The following is a 22,212-nucleotide window of genomic DNA, read 5'->3' on the forward strand; positions in this document are numbered from 1 at the left end:
TAGAATTTTCTGGACATTCAACTTGGCTAGTTATATACTGGGCTTCCCTGGTGGCTCAGATGGTAAAGAATCTGCCTCCAATGCCGGAGACCTGGGTTCAATCCCTGGGTCAGGAAGATCCCCTGGAGAAGGGAATGGCAACCAGTATTCTTGGGACTTCCCTGGTGGCTCATACAGTAATACTATTTTATTTATATAGAATATGTACTATTTTCTACTTCCCGGTTTGGTTAACCAGGAAAAAAAAGTTCCTGCAGACAGAGTTCTCATCTGTCAGGTATTTTCTGATGAAATTTTGTGAACATGTCCTTTTCCTTTTCTGTAAAGATGAAAAGAGTAAGAAAGGTGGGCCTTTTTCTCTGGACCTGACTGAACTTTAAAACTTCTCTACTAATTAACCAACACTGGGCTCCACACTTTACTTAACCCTGGGAGCCGGTCATCAGCCTTTGACCTCGGGCCTCCCCTCCTCACCAGCTCCATCCCCCACCCTAGCCTCTGGAACCCCAGTCAGATGTAGAGGAAAGAACCAGTCCAGAGGGATTGCCTCAGACCACACTATCTCCACTCGCTCAGACCTGTGGAAGATTAGTGACCATGATTTCCAATGGGATAGGAACCGTCACCGCTGGAAAAAGGTAAGAGGGGTGGGCTTCCCCTCCGCATGCCCTCACTGGGTTTCCTGACCTCTGAGGGGCTTGCCGGGGTGACCGCGACACCTTCAAGAAGACTGGGCCCTCTCTCCCTGGTAGTTATAATGAGACTCGTTTGGAAGACATCATCCTGAGTACCCTCCCTCCCGCTTGGTTCCTGGGATAAGGCCTTTCCCTAAGCCACACCTTGGATTCCCAACCCAAGAAACAAGGGGGATGTGTTCCCTCAGAAGAGACGCTGCTCTGCGGCAGCCCTCTCAGCAGCCCAGGAGACACTCCAAGGGGAAGCGCTGGGCCTGCCATATATCCGGAAAGAGGGAGCCAATGTAATGGGTGAGGACCTCCTAACTCTCTTTTTGCTCCTTCCACCCAATTCCGCCCTGCCCACCCCGCTTTCCTGTCACAACCCCAACTCCCTCCCAAGGTCTCAGTGACCTTTGACAAAGGATCATCTCTTAACATCATACACATTCCTTCCTTTTTTTTTTTACAGGAAGCTAAAAGTGAGGCTCTGGCTTGATCACCTTGGTTTTTCTTTGTGCTTAACAAAGCTCCCAGGGCCCCCACAGCCTCCACTTGTATTTCTAAGGGTAGCTGAGGGATAATATGGGAAACAGAGGCAAGCCAGCTGGAGAGATGAATGGCAAGTTTCTCCCTGCTTCCTCACCCTGTCGTCCACAGCTCGCTCAGCACCTCCGCTCTCCCACTCAGTGCCTCTGTTCTTAAAAAGACTTCAGGGTTGACTTCAGATCATGCAAGAAACCAAGTACCCTTCAGCTGCCCCCAGCTTCCAGCCAGCCCCACACTTGCCTGGAAGACCACTCTGGCGAGTCCTTTCTACACCGCCTACATGTCTTGTCTTTTTCTGCTGCGGGAAGATTGTGAAGAGTCAGTACCCATGTACAGACTCCTTTCTGTAGGCCTAGGGCCCCAAGTCAACCAGAGGAAGTGTCTGGCTCCTCATGTCTTATCTATAAAAACACTATAATAGAGTTTATCACTTTGTTTACTTAATTGGGTGTCCCGATTTTCCTAGTTTGTCAATTTCATGATATCCGTTTTTTTTGAAAGTGAGACTGGTTTTATTTACTTTAGTGAACACACTTTGGAAGTTACTAAAATTTGCAGGCAACAGAAAATGATGAGGACCTGATCTAAGGCAGTGAGAGAACAAGAAAACAATGCATAGTATCTAGGGTCTGACTATTGAGAAGGGAGAGAGGGAGAAATCCTGGATGGCTCTCAGGTCTCTAGATTGGATGACAGGGTACCTGAAGGTCCCATTTGCTGAGCTGGGGGACATAGAAGGAGAAGCAGGTGTTTGGGTGAGAGACAAGTTCAGTTTATTTGTATTTCACTAAGGGATCAACAGGACATCCAGGTGGAATTGTCCAGCAAACAACTGGTCTGGAACTCAGTGGAAAGACTAGGACTGGAGCTAGAGATTTCAGAGTTTTCAGCACATAGATTGTAGTTTTGCCCCAGACATTCCTTCTTAGCCCTCTGGTGTTGCTGTCAATCAAACTCTTCCCAGTCCTTTAACATCCAGGTTAAAATCCCTTCCCTAAATAGCTTCTGTTAATGGCTCCTCCAACTTACCTAAGTTTTCCCTGGGCACTAAAATTCCCTGCCATATTTCATGTATGCATTGTCCAGTTCACCAGTTGGAAGCTTCGCATTCTTCATTTCTTCCAGCATGAGGCATTGAGCACACAAGACTTCTAATAACATCGTTACTCCCACAGTTGACTCTAATTTCAACAGGACTATGTCCAGGGTAAGGAGTCCAGGAATGAACTTGTCCTTGGCCCTTGTACTTTTCAAAGGTGTTGGCCCTCCTGGCCACACAGTGTGGGCTGGTGATCTACTAGGGTAAATCTGTGGTGGACAGTGGGGAGGGGATTTCTCAGCCTAGCTTAACTCAGGTTTCTGTCCCCCTATAGGAGTATATGTCTTCTCCCTTTGCTGCTTATTGGCCTCTGGGGCTGTGTGACCTGTCATCGGAGCCCTGTGGAAGACGTCTGCACAGCCAAACCTCGGGACATTCCTGTGAATCCCATGTGTATTTACCGTTCCTCAGAGAAGAAGGCAACTGAGGGCCAAGGCTCCGAGCAGAAGATCCCTGGGGCCACCAACCGGCGGGTCTGGGAACTGTCCAAGGCCAATTCCCACTTTGCCACTGCCTTCTATCAGCATTTGGCAGACTCCAAGAATAACAATGACAACATTTTCCTGTCACCCCTGAGTATCTCCACAGCTTTCGCTATGACCAAGCTGGGTGCCTGTGACAACACACTCAAGCAGTTGATGGAGGTACAACTCAAAGCCCTTCTGCCCAGCTCCTTGCTGGAACTCCTAAGAGAACATCCATGTGCTTAAGCACCCTTTCGAGACTTTGGGTAGTGTCCCCGGCTCTTTGTGTTTCTTTTTCTCTCTCTCCTTCCTAACCCCACCCCCCCCCTTTTTTTTTTAACACATCCTTTATTTATTTATCTATTTATTTATTTATGGCTGTGCTGGGTCTTTGTCGCTGCATGGGTTTTTCTCTAGTTGCCCAGAGAGGGTGACACTCTTCCGTTGTGGTGCTCGGGCTTCTCATTGTGGCGACTTCTCTTGTTGCAGAGCATGGGCTCTAGCGCTCACAGGCTTCAGTGGTTGCAGCACACAGGCTCAGTACTTGTGGCGCATGGGCTTAGCTAACCCATGGCATGTGGAATCTTCCTAGACCAGGGATCAAACACATGTCCCCTGCATTGGTGGGCAGATTCTTAACCACTAGACCACCAGGGAAGCCCCCGCTTTCTTCTTCTTTTTTCCATGTATTCCTTTAGAAAGCATGAGTTGAATGTTTATGCTGTGCCAGGCACTGTGCTTGATGATTATTGGTCAGGGGCTGCCTGGCATGATGCTCACCGATCATGTGAACCAGGCTGTCCCACCAGACCCACCATTATTTTCTTTTGGCTTCTACAGGTTTTTAAGTTTGATACCATCTCTGAGAAAACTTCTGATCAGATCCACTTTTTCTTTGCCAAACTGAACTGCCGACTCTATCGAAAAGCCAATAAATCCTCTGAGTTGGTATCAGCCAACCGTCTTTTTGGAGACAAATCCATTACATTCAATGAGACCTACCAGGACATCAGTGAGGTGGTATATGGGGCCAAGCTCCAGCCCCTGGACTTCAAGGTGAGTTCCAGATGTCATCCCAGACCTCAGAGTTCTTCCTCTCTACTCAGATGTTAAAGAGACAAGGAAGCAGGATCCTAATGAACACTGCTATGCTAATTGAAGGCAGGAAGAGGTGTTTTAAGTCAGAGCCCCTGGGATATGTATTCTTATTTGAAACCTGAGAAATCAGTGCTATCTATGGATTGCAAAGGCTCCTCTGAAAAAGTTATAAAAATCCTGTAACAGTGGCATTCAGAACGTGGGCACTCATTCACATAACAGAGCAATTGTAGACCTTAAATGTTGCAAGCATTATTACTATTTTCAGATCCTTTCAATAAACAGACTTACTTAAAAAGTTTTAAAAAAAAAAAGTCCTGCAACAAAGAAGTCTACTGATTTTATTCAAAAGTATTTCTCAAACTTTTTGGATCACATGGACATCTCTCCTGTGCCCCCTGCACCTCCCCCATCACTCCTTGGCTTCCTAGAGAACACATCTCATGAATACTCATAAGAGTTCAGGTTTCCAAAGTCAAAGAAGATAATATTTTGTTTTCTTTTTCTAGACTATTTTTCTCTTCTTCTGTTTCTTTATTTCTTCCTCTTTTTCTTTCTCTTTCTTCTGTTAATATTTATTAACTCTATGGAAGATCCACAACAATATGCTAGATATGTGTGGTTTCTCCAATCTGGGTTAGAGTGATGGTTTAACAAAATGGTGGGAAAGAGTGGAGGGATGATGGACAAAATAAAATTCTGCATGGGGAGATGGAGAAGCCAATTGAATAGCACAGTTGGGTAGGTTTGTTTCCTGTTCTCCTCAGGGAAATGCAGAGCAGTCCAGATTGACTATCAACCAATGGATATCCAATAAGACTGAAGGGCGTATCACTGATGTCATTCCCCCACAAGCCATCAATGAGTTCACTGTCCTGGTGCTAGTCAACACCATTTACTTCAAGGTACTCAAAAATGGTGCTGGAGGGAGGCTCAAGAGGGAGGGGACATATGTATACCTATGGCTGATGCATGTTGATGTATGGCAGAAACTAACACAATATGGTAAAGCAATTATCCTCCAATTAAAAATAAATATATTAAAAAAAAAATAAATGCAAAAAAATAAAATGACCCTGGAGAGACCTCAGGGATGACATATTTCCCTCCAGCTCACTCTCCTTCATACCATTGGGCATGTGTAGGCAGATCATTTTGAGAAATAGTACATGCGTGGTCTGGGCATAAATACAAATTTGCTGAGTCTAGAGTCATGTCTAGGGCTGTGGTTGCTGGACTGAGGTCCAAAGGGGGCCTGGTAATGTCTCTGGGCCCAAGGCAGAGTGTACACATTCATAGACCAGCATGCTCAGCAGCAAGGTGTGCATGATAATAAATTCTCATAAGTATGTGATGATTTCTTCTGTCCAGTTAACTTCATTTTGAAATCTGGAACAAAATGACAGAGTCTATAGACAATCCTCAGTGATGAGGTTTTCTCCATCATCTAGAGCAGCTTCTGCAGCATCTCAAAATTCCTCTTGCCTGAAGCTTCTGAACCTCCTGGTACCAGACTAACCTCAAATTTTGCAGAGGACTTGTGACATGATCATGCAGATGGCTTTGTCTTTCTCAGAGAGTCAAGTTCTGAAGATTGTTCCAACTTGATTACATTTAGGAAAAAGGATGAGGGGAGAGGATAGTGGGAATAAACAGACCACTGACACTCAGGAGGCCCACCAGCTTAACACAGGTTGAATTGTGCCCTCCCGGGTCATGCTCTAGATGTGTTCTTCTCCCCGACTGGGCCTGGAGGGTCAGCCCGTCACTGCTGTTGCCAACTGCTTTGTTGCTTGGGGGTTCCCTCATGCCAAGAACGCAGTAGGCTGCATTTCTACAGTGTGTACTGACTGCCCTTTGCAGTTTATGAAACACTTTGCCTTCTGATTCTCATGACATCACAAATGAGAACTTGAGCTGCTCAGACAGTACTTAGTTTAAATTCTGACTCTTCCACTTGTGACTACAAACTTGAGAGAGTTACTTAAGACCTTTCCGTGTCCCAGTTTCTGCATCTATAAAGTGGTAACAATGATACATCTGCCTCGCAGGGTTACTGAGGGGATTAAGTCAATGCATACAAAATGCCTGGAGCGGTGACTGGCACACAATAAGCATCCTACAAATATTAGGAATAACCAGCTCCTAATTTTACAAGCGAAGAACCACCACTGAAAGAATTAAGTGACTTGTCCCCAAATCAAAGAGCCAGAAGAGGACAAGGAATGCTAACTACATCTTGGAAATGTCAAAGCAGTATCTTGTATCCCTTCCCTCTTTGAACAGGAAGTTGGCCAGGCCTCACTCTCTGCCTGGCAGGACTCCCAGATGACTCCCTGGGGTTACTACCTTTGTCTGGCTTTATTCATCAGGGAGAAAGCCCAGCATTTTGGAGGATGGTCTTTGAGAAGGAGGCTGGTGGGAGGCAGAAGGCAAAAGGCAATTAGATTTAAACTCCAGAAGAGACTTGCCAAGAGGCCAGTAGGTTATTTTTGTTTTTATGTTTTTCTTGTTATAAAAGCAAATAGTCATTGATGAAAAATCTAGAAAATACAGAAAATTCATTGAAAAAAAAACCCCACTCACGATTCTGTCACTCTGACACAGTCAGTATTAAAAAGCCTTTTTATGCACATCCCTCTAGGTCTTTGTTCTTAAAAATTGCACTTCCATGGTCGTCCCTGGTGGCTCAGATGGTAAAGTGTCTGCAATGAGGGAGACCTGGGTTCAATCCCCGAATTGGGAAGATACCCTGGAGAAGGAAATGGCAACCCACTCCAGTACTTTGGCCTGAAAAATTCCATGGACGGAGGAGTCTGGTAGGCTACAGTCCATGGGGTCACAAAGAGTCAGACACGACTGAGCAACTTCACTTTTTTAATGTAATAAAATATTTTGACTGTTTTTCCTGTCAGCATTCTCCTACGGATGTTTCTGGTCTTCTTGCTTTGTGATTCTCGCACCTGGTGTCTTCCTCCAGGGTCTGTGGAAGTCAAAGTTCAGTCCCGAGAACACAAGGAAGGAACTGTTCTACAAGGCTGATGGGGAGTCATGTTCAGTACTCATGATGTACCAGGAAAGCAAGTTCCGCTATCGGAGAGTAGCAGAAAGCACCCAGGTGCTCGAGTTGCCCTTCAAGGGTGATGACATCACCATGGTGCTCATCCTGCCCAAGCTGGAGAAGACCCTGGCCAAGGTGGAACAGGAACTCACCCCAGACATGCTGCAGGAGTGGCTGGATGAGCTAACAGAGACGCTGCTGGTGGTCCACATGCCCCGCTTCCGCATCGAGGACAGCTTCAGCGTGAAGGAGCAGCTACAAGACATGGGCCTCGAAGACCTGTTCAGTCCTGAGAAGTCCAGGCTCCCAGGTGAGGGCAGGAAGGGTTTCCTCCTTTCTCTACCCTCAGAGTTGTCTGACCAAAGGTGGAAGAGATGGGGAAGGAGTAGACGAGAGGGAGTCCAGACACCTGGATTCTAATCCCAGTCCTACTGCCAACTCAGGGGAATCCCTTCCCTCTCAAGGGGTCAGTTCTCTCCTGTGTACGAGGGGAAGCTGGCTCTTGGATGTCCATGGGCCCAGCTGGCACTGGAACCTTTGGCGTCTGTAACTCATAGAAGAGGTGGGACCAGGTGGAGAGAAACTTGAAAACCACCAGAGTTCAGAGCAAAGAGACAGCTAGTATTAAGAGCCAAGGACATCCAAGTCCCACCAAAGAGCTGTAGCTGACATTTAATAGCCCTTCCTGATATTCTAAAGGGCTTCTGGACAGATGCAGACAAGCCTTCCCAGTTGTGATTCTCTGATAATAGTGTTAAGTTGTTTTGGTTCTTCCAACACACCATCTTTGAAAAATATGCATTAAAATATCTCATTTTTAAAAAGAAGTTTACAACATTAGTTAAGTGGATTCATGTGTAATGGGCTGTCTTTAAACTAGGTCTCAGAACCATACCCTTTCTTCAAGGTGTTGTCACCCTGGAAGGAAAGACATTGCTACTAGATGGAGTGAGCATTTCTTCAAGAACAGGGTCCTCAGCCTTAACCCCCAAACCCCCATAAGCTAAAGCACCAGATTAACTTCATAGGAACCAGGCTGAATAAACCCAAAGTATTTTATTATTTTTAATGTGTATTGATTTTGAGGGTATCATTAGGTGAGGGTCCAGGATTTCTATTTTTCTAAAAGTCCCAAAGGACCTCTTAATCCAAACTGAATTCCTCTCTGTGGGTTGAAGCCAACTTTCTCCCATTTCACAGATCTTTCTCTGGTCTTCCTTCTAGGTATTGTTGCAGAAGGTCGGAGCGACCTCTATGTCTCAGATGCATTCCACAAGGCATTTCTTGAGGTAAATACACCTCTCTCCGCTCTCTCTTCTTATGCTTGCTTTTTTTGTTACCATGCTGCTTTATTATTCAATACATCAGTATCTCATATGATGAGTAACTTTGGAGTCATTCCTTCATTGGCTCTTACGGTGTAGACAGCAGATGTTTGAACAGTAGGTGACAACTGTGATAAAAGGCATGTTTCCAGGTCCCTCAAACCCCAAGTCTATAGTGTCCTCCTCTATACATAACTCTAACTTGAAGCCCTCGTGGTCTAATTGTTCTACCCTCCATCCGCTACCTCTCCTGGGAACACAGACATTAAGGTGAAGGTGATACCGGAAAAGCAGCCAGCAAAGGCATTAAAAGGAGAACCAGGAGATGATGAGCTTATGGAAACCCAGAAAGGAGTTTTAAGAAAATGGAAAGCATCTAGTGAGAAGACTGAAAAGTGACCGCAGGTGACTTTCCCCTGAGGCATTTGGACAGTGTAGTGGGGGCATGTCCTAATTGTAATGATTGAAGAGCAAATGGAAAATAAGAAAGAGCTGGTGAGTGTAGACCATCACTGTAGTGTCCTACAGTGTGTTCCAGAAAACTAGAACTCTAGACTACACTGCAGGTAATAAAAAGTTAGGTGGTCAAATAAATGTATATCCTCTTCTAGGGAAGTTAACAGAAAATCAAAGCACATTGGAGTGTTGATGTCTGAGCAGTTCCACAGTGAAGAAAATGATTCAATATTGCTTAACCCAGTGTTGCCCCAACTAAGATGCCCATGGAAACCTTTACTGGAGTAAGAGCTGTGTAAAGCCTATAGAACTTCTGGCTCTCAAACAAATACTGAACTATGGATCAATAGCATTAGTTATCTAGAGAGCTTGACTCAAGGTCTGAATATCTGTATATTTACAAAGCTCCTCAAAGAATTCTGATGCGCATCCAGGTTTGCGAACCACTTATGTAGACCATTCTTTGGGGGACCCAGGCTATGAGGGAAATGTGATAGGCCAATGTTAGAGGTCATAAAATTTAGAAATCTCAAAAAGGAGACTGTGGTCGAAGAGATAGATTTCAGAGCATGGTGCTAGTAAATATAGTTACAAAGTCCAAGCTCAGTGGGAAATATGTCATTAGGAGGAAAGTGGAAGGATCAAGGGACAGGAAAAAGCCAGGGTAATTTTAATGGGAGTGAGGAAATGTGATAGTTTGAAAAAAACAGAAGGTTATAGACTGAGAGGATAATGTAATTATAATTTCAAAGGTCGAGATGTTCTGAGAGATGGCAACTTCAAAGTGTAGCCACGGACTGGTTTGCTGAAGTGAAGGCAGTGCTCATTGGGTTCAATGAGATGAAAGAAATGGAAGTTTAGAGTATTGAATGGGTCTCCTACCAAGACATTTTAATTGTCTAGGTCACACGATAGCAGGAGTTAGGTTAGAAAGGCAATGGGCTAGGCAATAAAATCCTCAATGCGGGACTATATTCTATAGAGCAATAGGACCAAAGCAAGAGTAGAAAGATATGTATCTTAAAAGATACTGAGGTCAGAACAGGGGATTTTACATGAATACTGGATTAATGATTTTGGAAGTGAAAATACTGAAGCCGTATTGATTATGGAAGAAATAACATTTAGACTGCAAGAGAAGATGAGTCCTCAGGATTTTAACTATGACTGAGAATCTTCTTCCATGGACCCCAAATGGAAGTGGTCAACTCAGACCTCCTGAGGGCCTTGAGTTACGATCAAGAAGAAGCAAAAGTTCAGTTTCATTTTGTCTACCTGAGCCCACTAAACAATGATGCAAGGTTCCTCCATGGCTCTTGGGAGCCCTGTACACAAGGACCCTAATTGATTGTCTCCTGAGAAGCCACTGAAAACCAGAATCTGATTTGAGTAAAAGGGCCCTGGTCTTACAAAAGTTCGTCTGCTCTTAGTACTAAAACGATCGTGAATTAGATAGCATGTGTAGAAGGGAGAGGTGGTAAGGAATGAGGAAGGGGAAATCATCAACCAGCTTCTCTCAAAGCTCAGGGGTCTGAAATGCTTTCCTTGGAGGCAGGGACACAGTTTTAGTGACATTCTAGGTACTCAAGCAAAATTTCTAAAGGTGTCTCCCATCTCCCTCCAGATCTGTGGCAGTTCTACTTATCAGTAAACTCCAACACCATCCTTTCAATCTATTACTCTGAGAAATATTCATCTCATCCAGCCAGAGGACCATCCTCTTTTCACAGGCCCTAGTTCCTGAGTGGCTGTTGACAGTAGTTCTATCTAGGATCTTGATGATCCAGAGTGGAACTGTCTCAACTGTGGTGCTCTAATTTTGAGTCAATAGGTCTTTCAGTATACAGTTCAGTATCATGTACAACATTGCCAGCCAGAAATGTGACAACTTTGTGTACATCCAGATTTCTGGTTCAGAGAGTATCTGAATGGACCCTGGCACTTTCTTTCAGCACAAGGCTTGGATGAATACAAGTCTTTCATCAGTACAGTGGATGAAAGAAAAGACTAAAAGTAAGGTTCCAGAGGGGATCCGACCTAACTCATAGCAACTGGAAAATAAGTGGCATGTTTGAGGAATTGCTGTGTCCATGGATGATGTACCTCTTGTAATGAGCTGCAGAGTAGCTAACGTGGCAGTCTGTTTCCCATTTGACCTGCAGGTAAATGAGGAAGGCAGTGAAGCTGCAGCAAGTACCGTCATTAGCATCGCTGGTCGTTCGCTGAACTCGGACAGGGTGACCTTCAAGGCCAACAGGCCCTTCCTGGTTCTCATCAGGGAAGTTGCTCTGAACACTATTATATTCATGGGTAGAGTAGCCAACCCTTGTGTTGATTAAAATGTTATCCTTTGTACTTCTTCCTATTTTGGTTTGTGAATACAAGTAAAAATAAATACAACTTCCCATATCTGACAATTATGAATGGACTTTGCCATCTGAAATGAAGGCAAGGAAAGGAGAAATGGATAGAGATGCTGCTCGGCATTTGGTATAACGAGGCTTTCGACTTTTCTCTACCAGTGAACACATCTGGGTCAAGAAAGTGAAGGAGGGAGGTATGTTACTACTTCATCTTGAAAGACAGTAGGCATCTTGAGAGGGCAGGGTGAGCTTGAAATCTAGATAATCCCTTTATACTGAAAAAAAGTCCAAAAATTTAAAAAGAATTAATATCTATACAGAAGAGACAGAAATGCAAATATGAATATTAAATCATTTAATTCTCAAACCACTCACATGCATAATGTTCTTTTACACAGTGTTAAAATAAAGAGGAAAATGTATTTTTATACAAACAGAATTTCAAGTATACATTAATAGACTTTTCAAATTACTAACCAAGTTGCTAAATTTCATTCACATTGTTCTTAAAGCTGTTCAACGAGAAAGCTTTTGCTAAACTGCTTTAAATATGTTTATATAAACCCATATATCTTCACTCTTTCTCTGAATCTCCCTCCCCCAGCCCGTCTCTGCCCACCCTCCTACCCTCCCCCCTTCCCCGACACAACAGGGCTCCTGGGGCTCTAGGAGACATGCAACCCCACCAAGAACTATTGGCTTGTCATCAGGGGAAGGACAGAATCTACAGGAGGAGAGACTTGAGAACACCTGTCAAATTAAGGGAGAGAACAAATCTGATACTTCACAAATCAGGATCGTATTTTATAGCCTGTGTGATTCACTTGGCCTTTTCATTTAAAAAAAGAGTCTCAGCCTCCCACAAAATCACCCTCAAGTTTCTGATAATTTGGTAGCTGAGAAAATATTGGGTATATCCCCTAGTGAAACATCTCAAATTAAGGTAGGCATTTTGAACTTTTGCATTTGGTTGTTTCTTTTGCCCTCTGGCTGGGGGTGGGGGCAGCTTAAAAATAGTTGACTTGTGTGTTTACATTAAGGAATTTGGTTAATTTCACAGGGTCTGCCTAGGGTTCTCCCTCCTCAACTCTCCTCCTGAAGTAATCTGGCTTAGGGGTCAGGAACAGCCACTCTCCTTAGGAATTAAAGTGCATTTTTTTCAGTAAAAGTGGGGACAGGGGGAGGTGTGGTTTACACTTAAGTGATAATGATTACAAGAGGGTGGGGTGAAAATCCTATTCCTATATATAGGTATTTATAGTTAAGGGCATAATAAAAACAGATATTCTCTAAGGAAATAAGATGTACAAACCCAGTCCAGCACCCTCAGGGGCATGAGAGCGCTAGCCTTGGCTCACTGACTGTTCTGAGACATCTTTATGGAGCGATCATTGCAGACAAAAGACACAAACCTCAAGTGTTAGTTTTTTCAAAGGGAAAAAAAAACAGGTTCTTCTAGTTAAAAACTCTATCTCATTCCCTTTCAGGGATAACAACATTTTAGAAACTGATTGTCGGTTTTAATATGAATCCTTGATTAACAAGTTGTGAAAAAAATGTTAGATAACTTTGTTGCTTAGAAATATTATGCTATCCTTAGAAACTGAGGATGAGGAGGCATAGTTGGTCCTTGCTATCAATAAATATCATCTAAGGGGAAGCTAAAATGTTCCTGTCATCTTTGATAGCTACCACCAGAATCTTACTTTTCCTTTAAATGCTTTACTATTTCTTGGGGGGGTCAAACCCAAGAATTTTCCAAAGAGAAGTATATGCTACATTATTAGCTGTATGAAGAAGTGATGAGAAGGGGGAAATCGTCCTGGATTCTGGCCTCTGAGTCCAGTGTGATCTGCTTTTCACAGTGACCAGTGGGAAGGCACAGTGCCAGGGACGGGAAGATGGGAGACAGCTGTCACCCATCGTGTAAGCACCATTGAGAACAGCTGGACAGATGTCTTTGAGATTATGTCCATCTGAAGGAAACCACATTTTGACTACATTGACTTTTCTATCTTTGAACCCTCTGTCTTTTCTTCTCAGACACAGAGCATAAGTGGGTCCCACCTGAAATTATGAGAAGCCAGGAAATCTAAGTGGCTTGCAGGATCCTATTAGTTCCTCAACCAGGGATTGAACCCCGGCCCTCAGCAGTGAAAGCACGAAGTTCTAACCCCTGGACGGCCAGGGAATTCCCTGTGTTCTTTCAACGTACTTCTCCCTTTACTCACTTGTGCTGACAAGCTAAAGATTGAGAGTTCTGGTGTTAAGATTTCTTAAAGGAGAAGCCAATGGTTCCTGACTTATGTGGCAGATCTACTTAAGTTCTGCCATTATATTGCAAAACAATGCAATAGGCTACAACAGTGAACACAGACCATAAAGGATGAAAAGTTAACATACTGAGACTTTTTTTTTTTGCCTATAGTTTGGGTATGTTTTTCTTTTGTTGTGAGTAAGGGAATGGGGCAGGGTGGTGAAACTGCAGTCAGACTAGTTTCTGTTTAGCTCTTTCAGAAAGGATTACTTAGAGGTTTAAGAGGAATCACAAGCCAATCAGTAGGACAGAAGAATATGGCTGGTTAGTCCTGACAGAGAATTCCTGATAGGGAATTTGTTTCATTACTTGTGTAAAATATAGTACAAGTTCATATATATATACTTTACCATTAATTACTTCCCCTTCTCCTCCTCTACTCTCCTTCCCCTAAATCTTTAAAATCCAGTGCGATGTGATCTGCATAAAGTTCAACATTTCACAGTACTCAAGGTTTCTCAGTATGAGAACCCTAATGGGCTTCTCTCTGGATGCAGACAAGTCTCCAAGGCTACTATTGCTTTTCTGTTCCACCCAACGTAAGGAAGCCTTCTCAGATCTTCTAAGGCATAGGAGGCATTTCTGACATTGCAGCATATACATGCTAAGCAAATAAGTCAGGCCTAAATGTTATTTTAATGAAATGTCAGAGTCTGATGCTAATTCAGTCCTCTGCACTTAAACAATCTTTCCTTCCACCCACTTGTTTCTTCTCAAACACACCACCTATTTGAAATTTAAATCATCGATTATTTGCAGGCAGTATAGGAATCAAAGTTTCCACAGTGCCAGCAGTCTCTCAGATGAGACCATCACATTTGAACTTGCTCTTGAACACAAATTTCTTTCATGAATTAGAAATCACTTAGTAGTTTATTAGTTTGAATGGTGGCTCTCACTCTTTAAAGGCTAATCAAACAGTCCTCCTCTCCCCATTACCACACTGAGGTTGCCATGGGCAGGTTTTTTACACCTGGGTGGGTGAATGAATCGACGATATGAAAACTTGTTTGGGAATTACTGGGTTAAGTCTTTGACATCCTGGAACAAAGCTGCTAAAAGGACTCATTTCACATTTCATGTAAAACTCAGAAATATTTACGCCTTAGCTAGTGCATTTAATTCACAAAGGAACATGGAAAAGTGAAAGTCACCGTACATTGAAATCCCACTTAGAAGACAGGCTAAGGGACAAATAATCAACTACATCACCATCACACCAGGAAGGACCCTTCTATTTCATTAACTTTAACAATGCTACCTGATTATTTTACAAATAAAAATCACCCTAGGTGGCTTGGGCCTGGCTCTTTTTTTGGGGGGGGGGGCGGTGCCTGGCTCTTTTAATAAGTTCAAGTGCTCTATTTTAGCTAGCAGAGTTTTAAAAATCTCCACTTAAATCACATATGAAAGGGAAAGAGGATTCTAGGGAGCAGACTCAGAAAATGTCTTTTGCTGACTTGTGCAGGCTTTGGTACAGAGAGGAAACTGGGTGCATGGCAACAGCTCTCTGCTGAATGACTCTGCGGACAAACGGATGGTCCATTTTACCACCTGAGCCGTGGCCCGTGCTAAGTTTTAAACGCCAAGCCATGCCTGTGATACTAATAAAGGTACCTCCTACAAAAGACAACCGGGTGGAGGTTATCCTGCCACAGACCCCTCAGGACTACCTAGAAAATGATTCTCAACCTTGGCTGCCCATTAAAATCACCTGAGCAGGTCTTAAAGCCCAGGCTGCACAGCCAGCCAATTAAACGTGCATGTCCAGAGGGGGCCCTAGGCGGCAGTCATTTTGTAAAAGCCCCAGGTGATTCTAATGTGCAGCCAAAATTGAGAACTACCTGCCGAGGTCAACTAGCTCTGCAGTATTTTAATAGAAAGCATTAAAGTCCCTGTTCACCCAAGCCAGACAGAAGGTAAGACTCTATGCTTCCTCCCAGATTCACAGGTTGATTCAACGTGCCTCCCAGAAATGACCTAGGCATCTCTCACTTTTTTTGTTTTGTATTTCAATAAATCACTTTGGCTATAAAACAGACTGCATGGCTGACAGTGTATTATTGACTTAGGTAAGACTGCACCTTAAGTATGTGTTTGTAGCAAAACAGCTGGGGACAGGTCTAGGCCAAGACTCCGGGCACAAACAAAAGATAAGCCAGAAGGAAGAATTTTCCTAAGCAGAAGTTAATTCCTGAGTCTAGGTTCTTAGTAGCATGGCTTATAGGCTGACAATTATTCTATAGTTAGAAAAAAAATAGCTGTGGTGAAGAGATTCACATGATTTTAGTATCTCATCTCCTTACAGAATTCATACTGTTACACGGATGAAGGTTACTATTGGGCTGGCCAACCCAATACATCAGTCGTCACCAATGAGTACTGCTTACTGAATTTGGAATTTCACACTGGCAGTACTGTCACTTGCCCTATCCAGTCAACAGGAAAAGTAAACACTTATCAGTTAGTACCTAAAACACGGATGTGAAAACTCTCCAAGTCTGCAAATGGATCCCTCTCTCGTTTTCACTCCTAACCAGCAAGTCCCTGTTTGGACATTACAACCAGCTATTCTAACCAGTGCATTTGAATGAAAAGGTGGAAAGCATTCTGAGATATTTCTGAAAGGCCCACAGTCCTTTCTCAGCTGTAACAAATGTTCAAAAGGTAGGTAACCTGATTTGGCTCAGTGGACTAGGGTGCCCCCAACAGCAGATCAGCTGAGTGCTCCAACTGCATTTAAAGATTAGGTGGTCTGCCTAGTGGCATTTACTACCGAAACTGAATTTCCTGACACCCACAATAGGCCATCCTAACTATTATAACATTCTTGGCATTATAAAGAGAAGAATTTCAGAGTGTCTAAAAGCAAAATAGGTCATCCAAAAATCCAGGTCATGCAAAACTGCATGTCAAGATACTGGCAGAAGGCTCAACATCAGGAAAATATGGTTGATATTCCAGTCCCCAAAATGGGCTGCAAATGGCAATTAAAAAATAAAAAAAGCTCAGGATTCAAACAAAATTTTCACATCATTAAAAGGAATTGAGTGCATCTTTAAAAACAGCAGAAAGACTCCACTTCCAAGGGCTACTCTTGCCAAACAGAGGCCAGTGGATAAAAGTACTAAACCCAAGTGTTCTGACACTGATTTGGGCAACAAAACCAAACATTAACATGTGAAGATGACAAAGAGACATGAGATACTGCAACCTCTATATTTCGGGTCTGGCTTTCCTTTGCTTGCTACAGAAAGCTACACTTTCTTCAGCCAAGTGCTCAGAGGTAGAGGAGCTAAAGCGAGTACAAAAGAGAATGAGGTGGACAGTGGCTGAGGAATCCAGCCTCCTGCGTAAGGGGCTACAGGGCAAACTTGGAATATTCTGTCTTTAATGGGAGGTAGAATTTTCTACACTGACTTATCTGCCTTCATCAGACATTTTTTTCTCACACACATACATACAATCACATACATATAGCGGGCAATTCATAATGATATTGCAACTTGCAGTGACTGCACACCTATTCCAACATATATTTTCAACCTAAATTTTCTATTAACCCCCAGCTTTTCTCTGGTAGATGCAAGCCAAATTTGTTCTTTTGAGAACCCTCCTTTTGCCGGGCTTCTAAACATACATTTCACTTTAACGCCTACATCTTTTGTCGCTAAAGAACAGCTGCACTAAGTGGGTGCAAAGTGTTATAACATCTTTATAAATACAAAGTGCAAGAAATAATTTTCTTAGCCAAAATACAAACAAAGCAACTAAAAGCTCTCATAGCCTACTATGCCAAGAAATTGATTTTTATAATCAATGATACAGCTAACAAAATGCTTCTAAAGCTACCAAGGTTATAGAGGATGAGTAAATATATTTATAAACATACATTTATGAAAACGAGATATTAAGAAAATAGCCAAACTTCCCACAAAAGTTATTTGCATGAACTATCTTTAGTATACCACTCTGTGTTCAATGCACATGCATATACAATTGAATTATATTAGTGTTATTTTTATTGGCCCACTTTTCCAAAAAGAAAACAGGCTCACTTCTCAAGTTACATGATTTAAAATCATTTTTGTAAAAATAGCAAATACCATATAAATTTTACATATCTTTGCTATCTGACTGATAGCCATTCTTGAAGTGGATTTCAGCCACACTCTTAGTGACCCCTGCTTTAGCATTTTGGCTTCCAGAGGAAACACATTTTAAGTTTTGTTCCCTGTGTTGTAATTCGGTTTTTGCAATAGCTCTTTAAGAACCACTAGAGTTAGGATTCTGTTAATTTACAGGAAACTCAGTAGATCATCTTCAAATATGTCAAAAATATCTGCTTTAAGATGTGCTAAATGCAGAAGTCTAAACCATAGTAATTTCTCAGGTAGTTGTTATTAGCTTTAATAGTTTAGACTTATGATGCTGAAAAGAAAAAATAAGTATTTTGAAAAAAAAAAAAAGTATTTTGTCAATCTACAGGTTCCCTTTCTTCTTTGTCCTCTTTTTCAATTTGAGACCACAGTACAGCTGACCCTTGATCAACATAGGTTTGAACTGCATGATCCACTTATACCCACGTTTTTTTCAATAGTAAATGCTACATTACTAACCTCCAGCAGTTGGCTGAATCCCCAGATACAGAGGAACCTCAGAAACAGAGGCCCAACTATTAAGATATAGGTGGATTTTCCACTTGCAGAGGGCTGCATCCTAACTCCCACATTGTTCAAGAGTCAACTGTACTTGGTTTTTGTGCAACCACCAGATGATTTCAAATTTAAGAGTCAGAGAATCTACAGGAGGGCCCAAAGGGCTATAAGACACCGAACGAGAGGCATCTTCATAGATTATCAAAGATTTTTCAAGTAACCAGTATTTTTGCTATGAGCTTCTTTGCTGCAAACATTTTTGCACCATGACTAACTGGCCATAAGACAATTTTGCCACAAAAGATAAAATAACTGGGTGACAGTTTTGCTTTGATAGTTTGGTTTTGACAGGCATGTCTCCCAGTTAGTGACATTACTGATGGTTTTATTGAGCTGACAGATGATGATGATTGGCCCCATGAGTTGGTGTCTTATTTTGAAATACACTACACTGGAGGATAAACAGGCCAAAAGTCTCAGGTGCAGAGCTGAACCCACATTTCCTGTACAACTATGGAAAGTATGAACAGACATATGACCAGATGCCAAGAACAAACAATAGTGCAGAGGCTTTCAAGATGCGACAGAAAGCATGGCTACGAATATGCATCCTGGTTATTTGGAAACTGACACCTCTCTCAATGAAAGAAGTAGTTTAAGGAAAAAGAAAATGCACAATGCTGATGAGGAGATGATCAAAATACTCAATACTAAGAATGAAAGACTTGGGAGACAAGTACTTAGGTACAACACACAAAATATGAAAATCAAGTTATTCGTGCAGGATTGCCATGAACTACACACATTTTAGATGTATTCAAATATTTTGTAATTTGCTTTCAAGTTTTCTAAAAAAACTGTCATTCATTTATCATGTTTCATTATGTCCTCTTTAATATCCCTCTTTTATTTTTTACTATTTTATCTTTTATGGGAAAATTGCCTTGCAGTGAATTAGGTAATTAAGGTGAAAATGCCTGCAGCAGAGATGTCTACGGCGAAGATGCTTAGAGCAAAAGTACCTAGAACCAATTTTTCATTCCCTGGGAATATATTTTCAAAGGTTTTCTCTGTCACAATGGGCAGACTTTGAGGTACAGCAGAGCAGAAAATGTTAAGGCTCACTGATTTTTATTCATCAAAATTTGCCCCAATCATTATATGATAAAATCTAATTAATCCGGATGTCTAAATGACTCAAACATTCCATACCTGGTTATTCAACCACAAATGCCAAAGTCCTTTTTTCCCGTCCCAGGATTTTCTAGAGTCCTAAATTAAGTTTTCAGCCCCGAGTACCCTTTTTATTTCCTGTATTTGTAATTCCTGAGGCCTGACCCAAGAACAGAGATCCCTTCGACTATATGATCTAATTGGGACTGACCAACAAGAGGCCCTCACGACTAATTCTCTAAGAAACCACTGCAGATGGAATGGATAGATAACACCAAACCTTTCTTCTCTTAGAAAGTTGATTTGGGGATGATCATTTTTCCAATATAATTTATTCTTTGCCCTTATTTCTTCTGAAAGCAATAAAAGTCCTTTTATAAGCCAGAAGGAGTTAAAGCATCCTAAACTTGACAAATCTAACCCCAAATCATAACACTTCAATGATATGTCATTTCAGACAACAAAAGCCAGTAGCAACTGATAATTTTTAAAGGATTAACAACTATAAAATGGAGCAACAGTGTCCAAAATGGAAGGTAATATAAATGGAATGAACCTCTTCTCCAGCACAAATTTGTGCCAGAGGTGGCAGTAAAGATAGGTAGGGGGCTTCCCCAGTGGCTCAGTGGTAAAGAATCTGCCTCCCAATGCAGGAGACACAGGACACGAGGGTTCAATCCCTGGGTTGGGAAGATCCCCTGGAGGAGGAAATGGCAACCCACTCCAGTATTCTTGTCTGGGGAATCCCATGGACAGAGGAGCCCAGTGGGCTACAGTCCAAAGGGTTGTTGCGAAGAGTTGGACATGACAGAGACTGAGCACAGAACAAAGATATGTAGTATATGCAGGCAAAATTTTCAATTATGTCAAAAATATAATCCATCTAGCCACTTAATAGAAACTCCTGTTGAAACAGATTTAGCAGCTATATGAATTTTCCATACCACAGGAGTTTATGCCTATTTGAAAATGAACTACAGCTGACATCTCTAATAAATCAAGGTCTGTAACAGCAAGGTTTTTACTCCCTCTATAGATTATTTCTGGTTTAGCATGGATAATTACTGTTGCTTCACAGAAAAAAAAAAAAAGGGCAAATGCAATAATTTGGAACTTGTACAAAAGAAAACATGGAAACTTTGCTGTAAGTGAAACTTGGGGGTGGGAAGCTAATGAAATCTGTTCCAGGTATTTGTTTCATTCTCCTTCTAGCTTCTTCTAACTCATGGTAAGTAGAAGAAATGGTTTCTTACAGCACAAACAACTGACCTAAATGAACACACGAGTTAAGACAAATCCAGAACACATACTGCTGCCTGTAAAGATGGTCTCAGATTCTTGACACATCTTCCATCAAGTGGTAAGGTATCTCCTCTCCCTTCGAATCTGGGCTGACCAGTGACTTCTTTGACCAATAATGTGTGGTGATGACTCTTATGAAAGCTCTGGGCCTGGCCTTGAAGAGGACTTGGAGGCCTGAGCTGCGATCTCCTAAATTTGACTACTCTGACAGAGGGATCAGATGGAGGGTCCCCGAGGCTCCAGAGATGCGGACAAGGCCTGCTGGGCCAAGTTTTCTGGTCAACCAAGGTGTCAGGACCGTGAGCTCACCTTGGACACCCTGACCAGTCCAATCACCTGCTGAATACTATCAGATGACCTGAATCATCACCACAGGGAACATGAAACTGCCCAGACAAGCCTTTCCTGAATTTCTGATTCACAACATCACGAAATGTATGAAGTAGTTGCTGTTTTAAGTCACTGAGGTTTAGAGAGTTCGTTACATGGCAACAGGTAACTGGAATGCGATCTTTCAATTTCTGCCTTGGTAGTAGTAACTCAAGCAGTTGTTCACAATTAGAACCACCAAATGGGTGACTCCTCTAAATTGGTGGGCAATATCCCCAAAAAATGTTCACCATGCAATATCTGCTCGAAATCAACTGCATTATCTCTTGGAGAAACCTTCCGATCACTTATTCCTGAATTTAAAGTTCACTAAAACCAGTGCTGTTACTGGCTATGGTATATTCTAGTTTACTTCAACTCTGTTAAAGTAAACAGAGTTAACATGATGTACTGGAGATAGTCTGGGCTTTGGAATCAGATTGGTAAGTATTGGCTCTGCGATTTATCGATCGTATAATCTTGGGCTCAACAGTTTCCTCATCTATAAAATATGGTATAATTATACCTGTTAAAGGCAACATAGTCCATTAAAGAGTGTCAAGTCTAGAGAAAGACTGCCTAGGTCAACCTCTCTGTCTGTTTCTTTTTAAAGCGAGGATAGTAACAGCATCTACTCTAATGGGTTTGTCTAAGGAGCAGCAGAGTTAATTAATGTGAGGAACATTAAACTGTGCTTAACACATAGTTAACACTCAAAGTCAGTGATTTTTAGCTACTTCTGTTACTACCTCAGAGAGTTATTTTGAGAATTTACTGCAGTTATGTCTCTAGAGCACTTAGTATGGTTAATTCTGTCCCCTTCTTTTTCACCCTCATGGCTTTTAAATACATATATCAGCCTCTAACCAAGTGGGTTTAGGACTCTCAAGTACAGGAAGCCACATCTAAACTATGTATAAAATCAGTTTTGCTATACAAATCCCAAGCACACTGTCTGGTACCAAAAACTACTTAATGGAACAAAAATGTACTTAATACAACAGATTCTCCTTTTGCTACCTACCATATAAGTGATTTCACAGGGTAGGAAACATTTCCCCATGAGATACATACTTTGACTTCCGGCATTATGGATAAATTCAGATTCTAAGATTCACAGTATATTAAATTGTGCTGTTGGTTGTATGAGATGCTGAACAAATATCTTAAGTGGGTGGTGAATTCTAGTTTCCTTAACAGGACTTACTGAGTCGACATAAAAAAAGCAAGCATTAGAAAAGTGGTTTTCCCCCCTTAACTGCTCTGCCTTTGTAACTAAGCTTTGTGTTTAAAGCTTCCACTAT

At 42.1% G+C, this 22,212-nt stretch overlaps 1 protein-coding gene across 1 annotated transcript; it reads left to right on the forward strand.

Moving 5' to 3' along the window:
- The first annotated feature begins 508 nt into the window (after positions 1-508).
- Positions 509-11,694, forward strand: SERPINC1 (serpin family C member 1). The gene is made up of 7 exons (XM_086343725.1): positions 509-638; positions 2,597-2,966; positions 3,627-3,842; positions 4,652-4,789; positions 6,865-7,255; positions 8,170-8,234; positions 10,889-11,694. The coding sequence occupies exons 1-7, from the start codon at positions 598-600 to the stop codon at positions 11,063-11,065; spliced, it is 1,398 nt and encodes a 465-aa protein (XP_086199851.1). The 5' UTR covers positions 509-597; the 3' UTR covers positions 11,066-11,694.
- Positions 11,695-22,212: the final 10,518 nt, after the last annotated feature.

This window comes from Bos grunniens, chromosome 16 (genome assembly GCF_055505025.1).
Source record: "Bos grunniens cultivar Pamir isolate PY7600 chromosome 16, Bosgru_T2T1.0, whole genome shotgun sequence".
In the NCBI taxonomy this organism is placed as follows: domain Eukaryota; kingdom Metazoa; phylum Chordata; class Mammalia; order Artiodactyla; family Bovidae; genus Bos; species Bos grunniens.

Excerpts from the sequence above, each read along its gene's own strand:
- SERPINC1 (XM_086343725.1), top strand. The coding sequence starts at position 598 with ATGATTTCCAATGGGATAGGAACCGTCACCGCTGGAAAAAG. Across the intron at positions 639-2,596 it reads ACCGTCACCGCTGGAAAAAG|GAGTATATGTCTTCTCCCTT; the intron begins GTAAGAGGGGTG and ends GTCCCCCTATAG. Across the intron at positions 4,790-6,864 it reads TCAACACCATTTACTTCAAG|GGTCTGTGGAAGTCAAAGTT; the intron begins GTACTCAAAAAT and ends GTCTTCCTCCAG.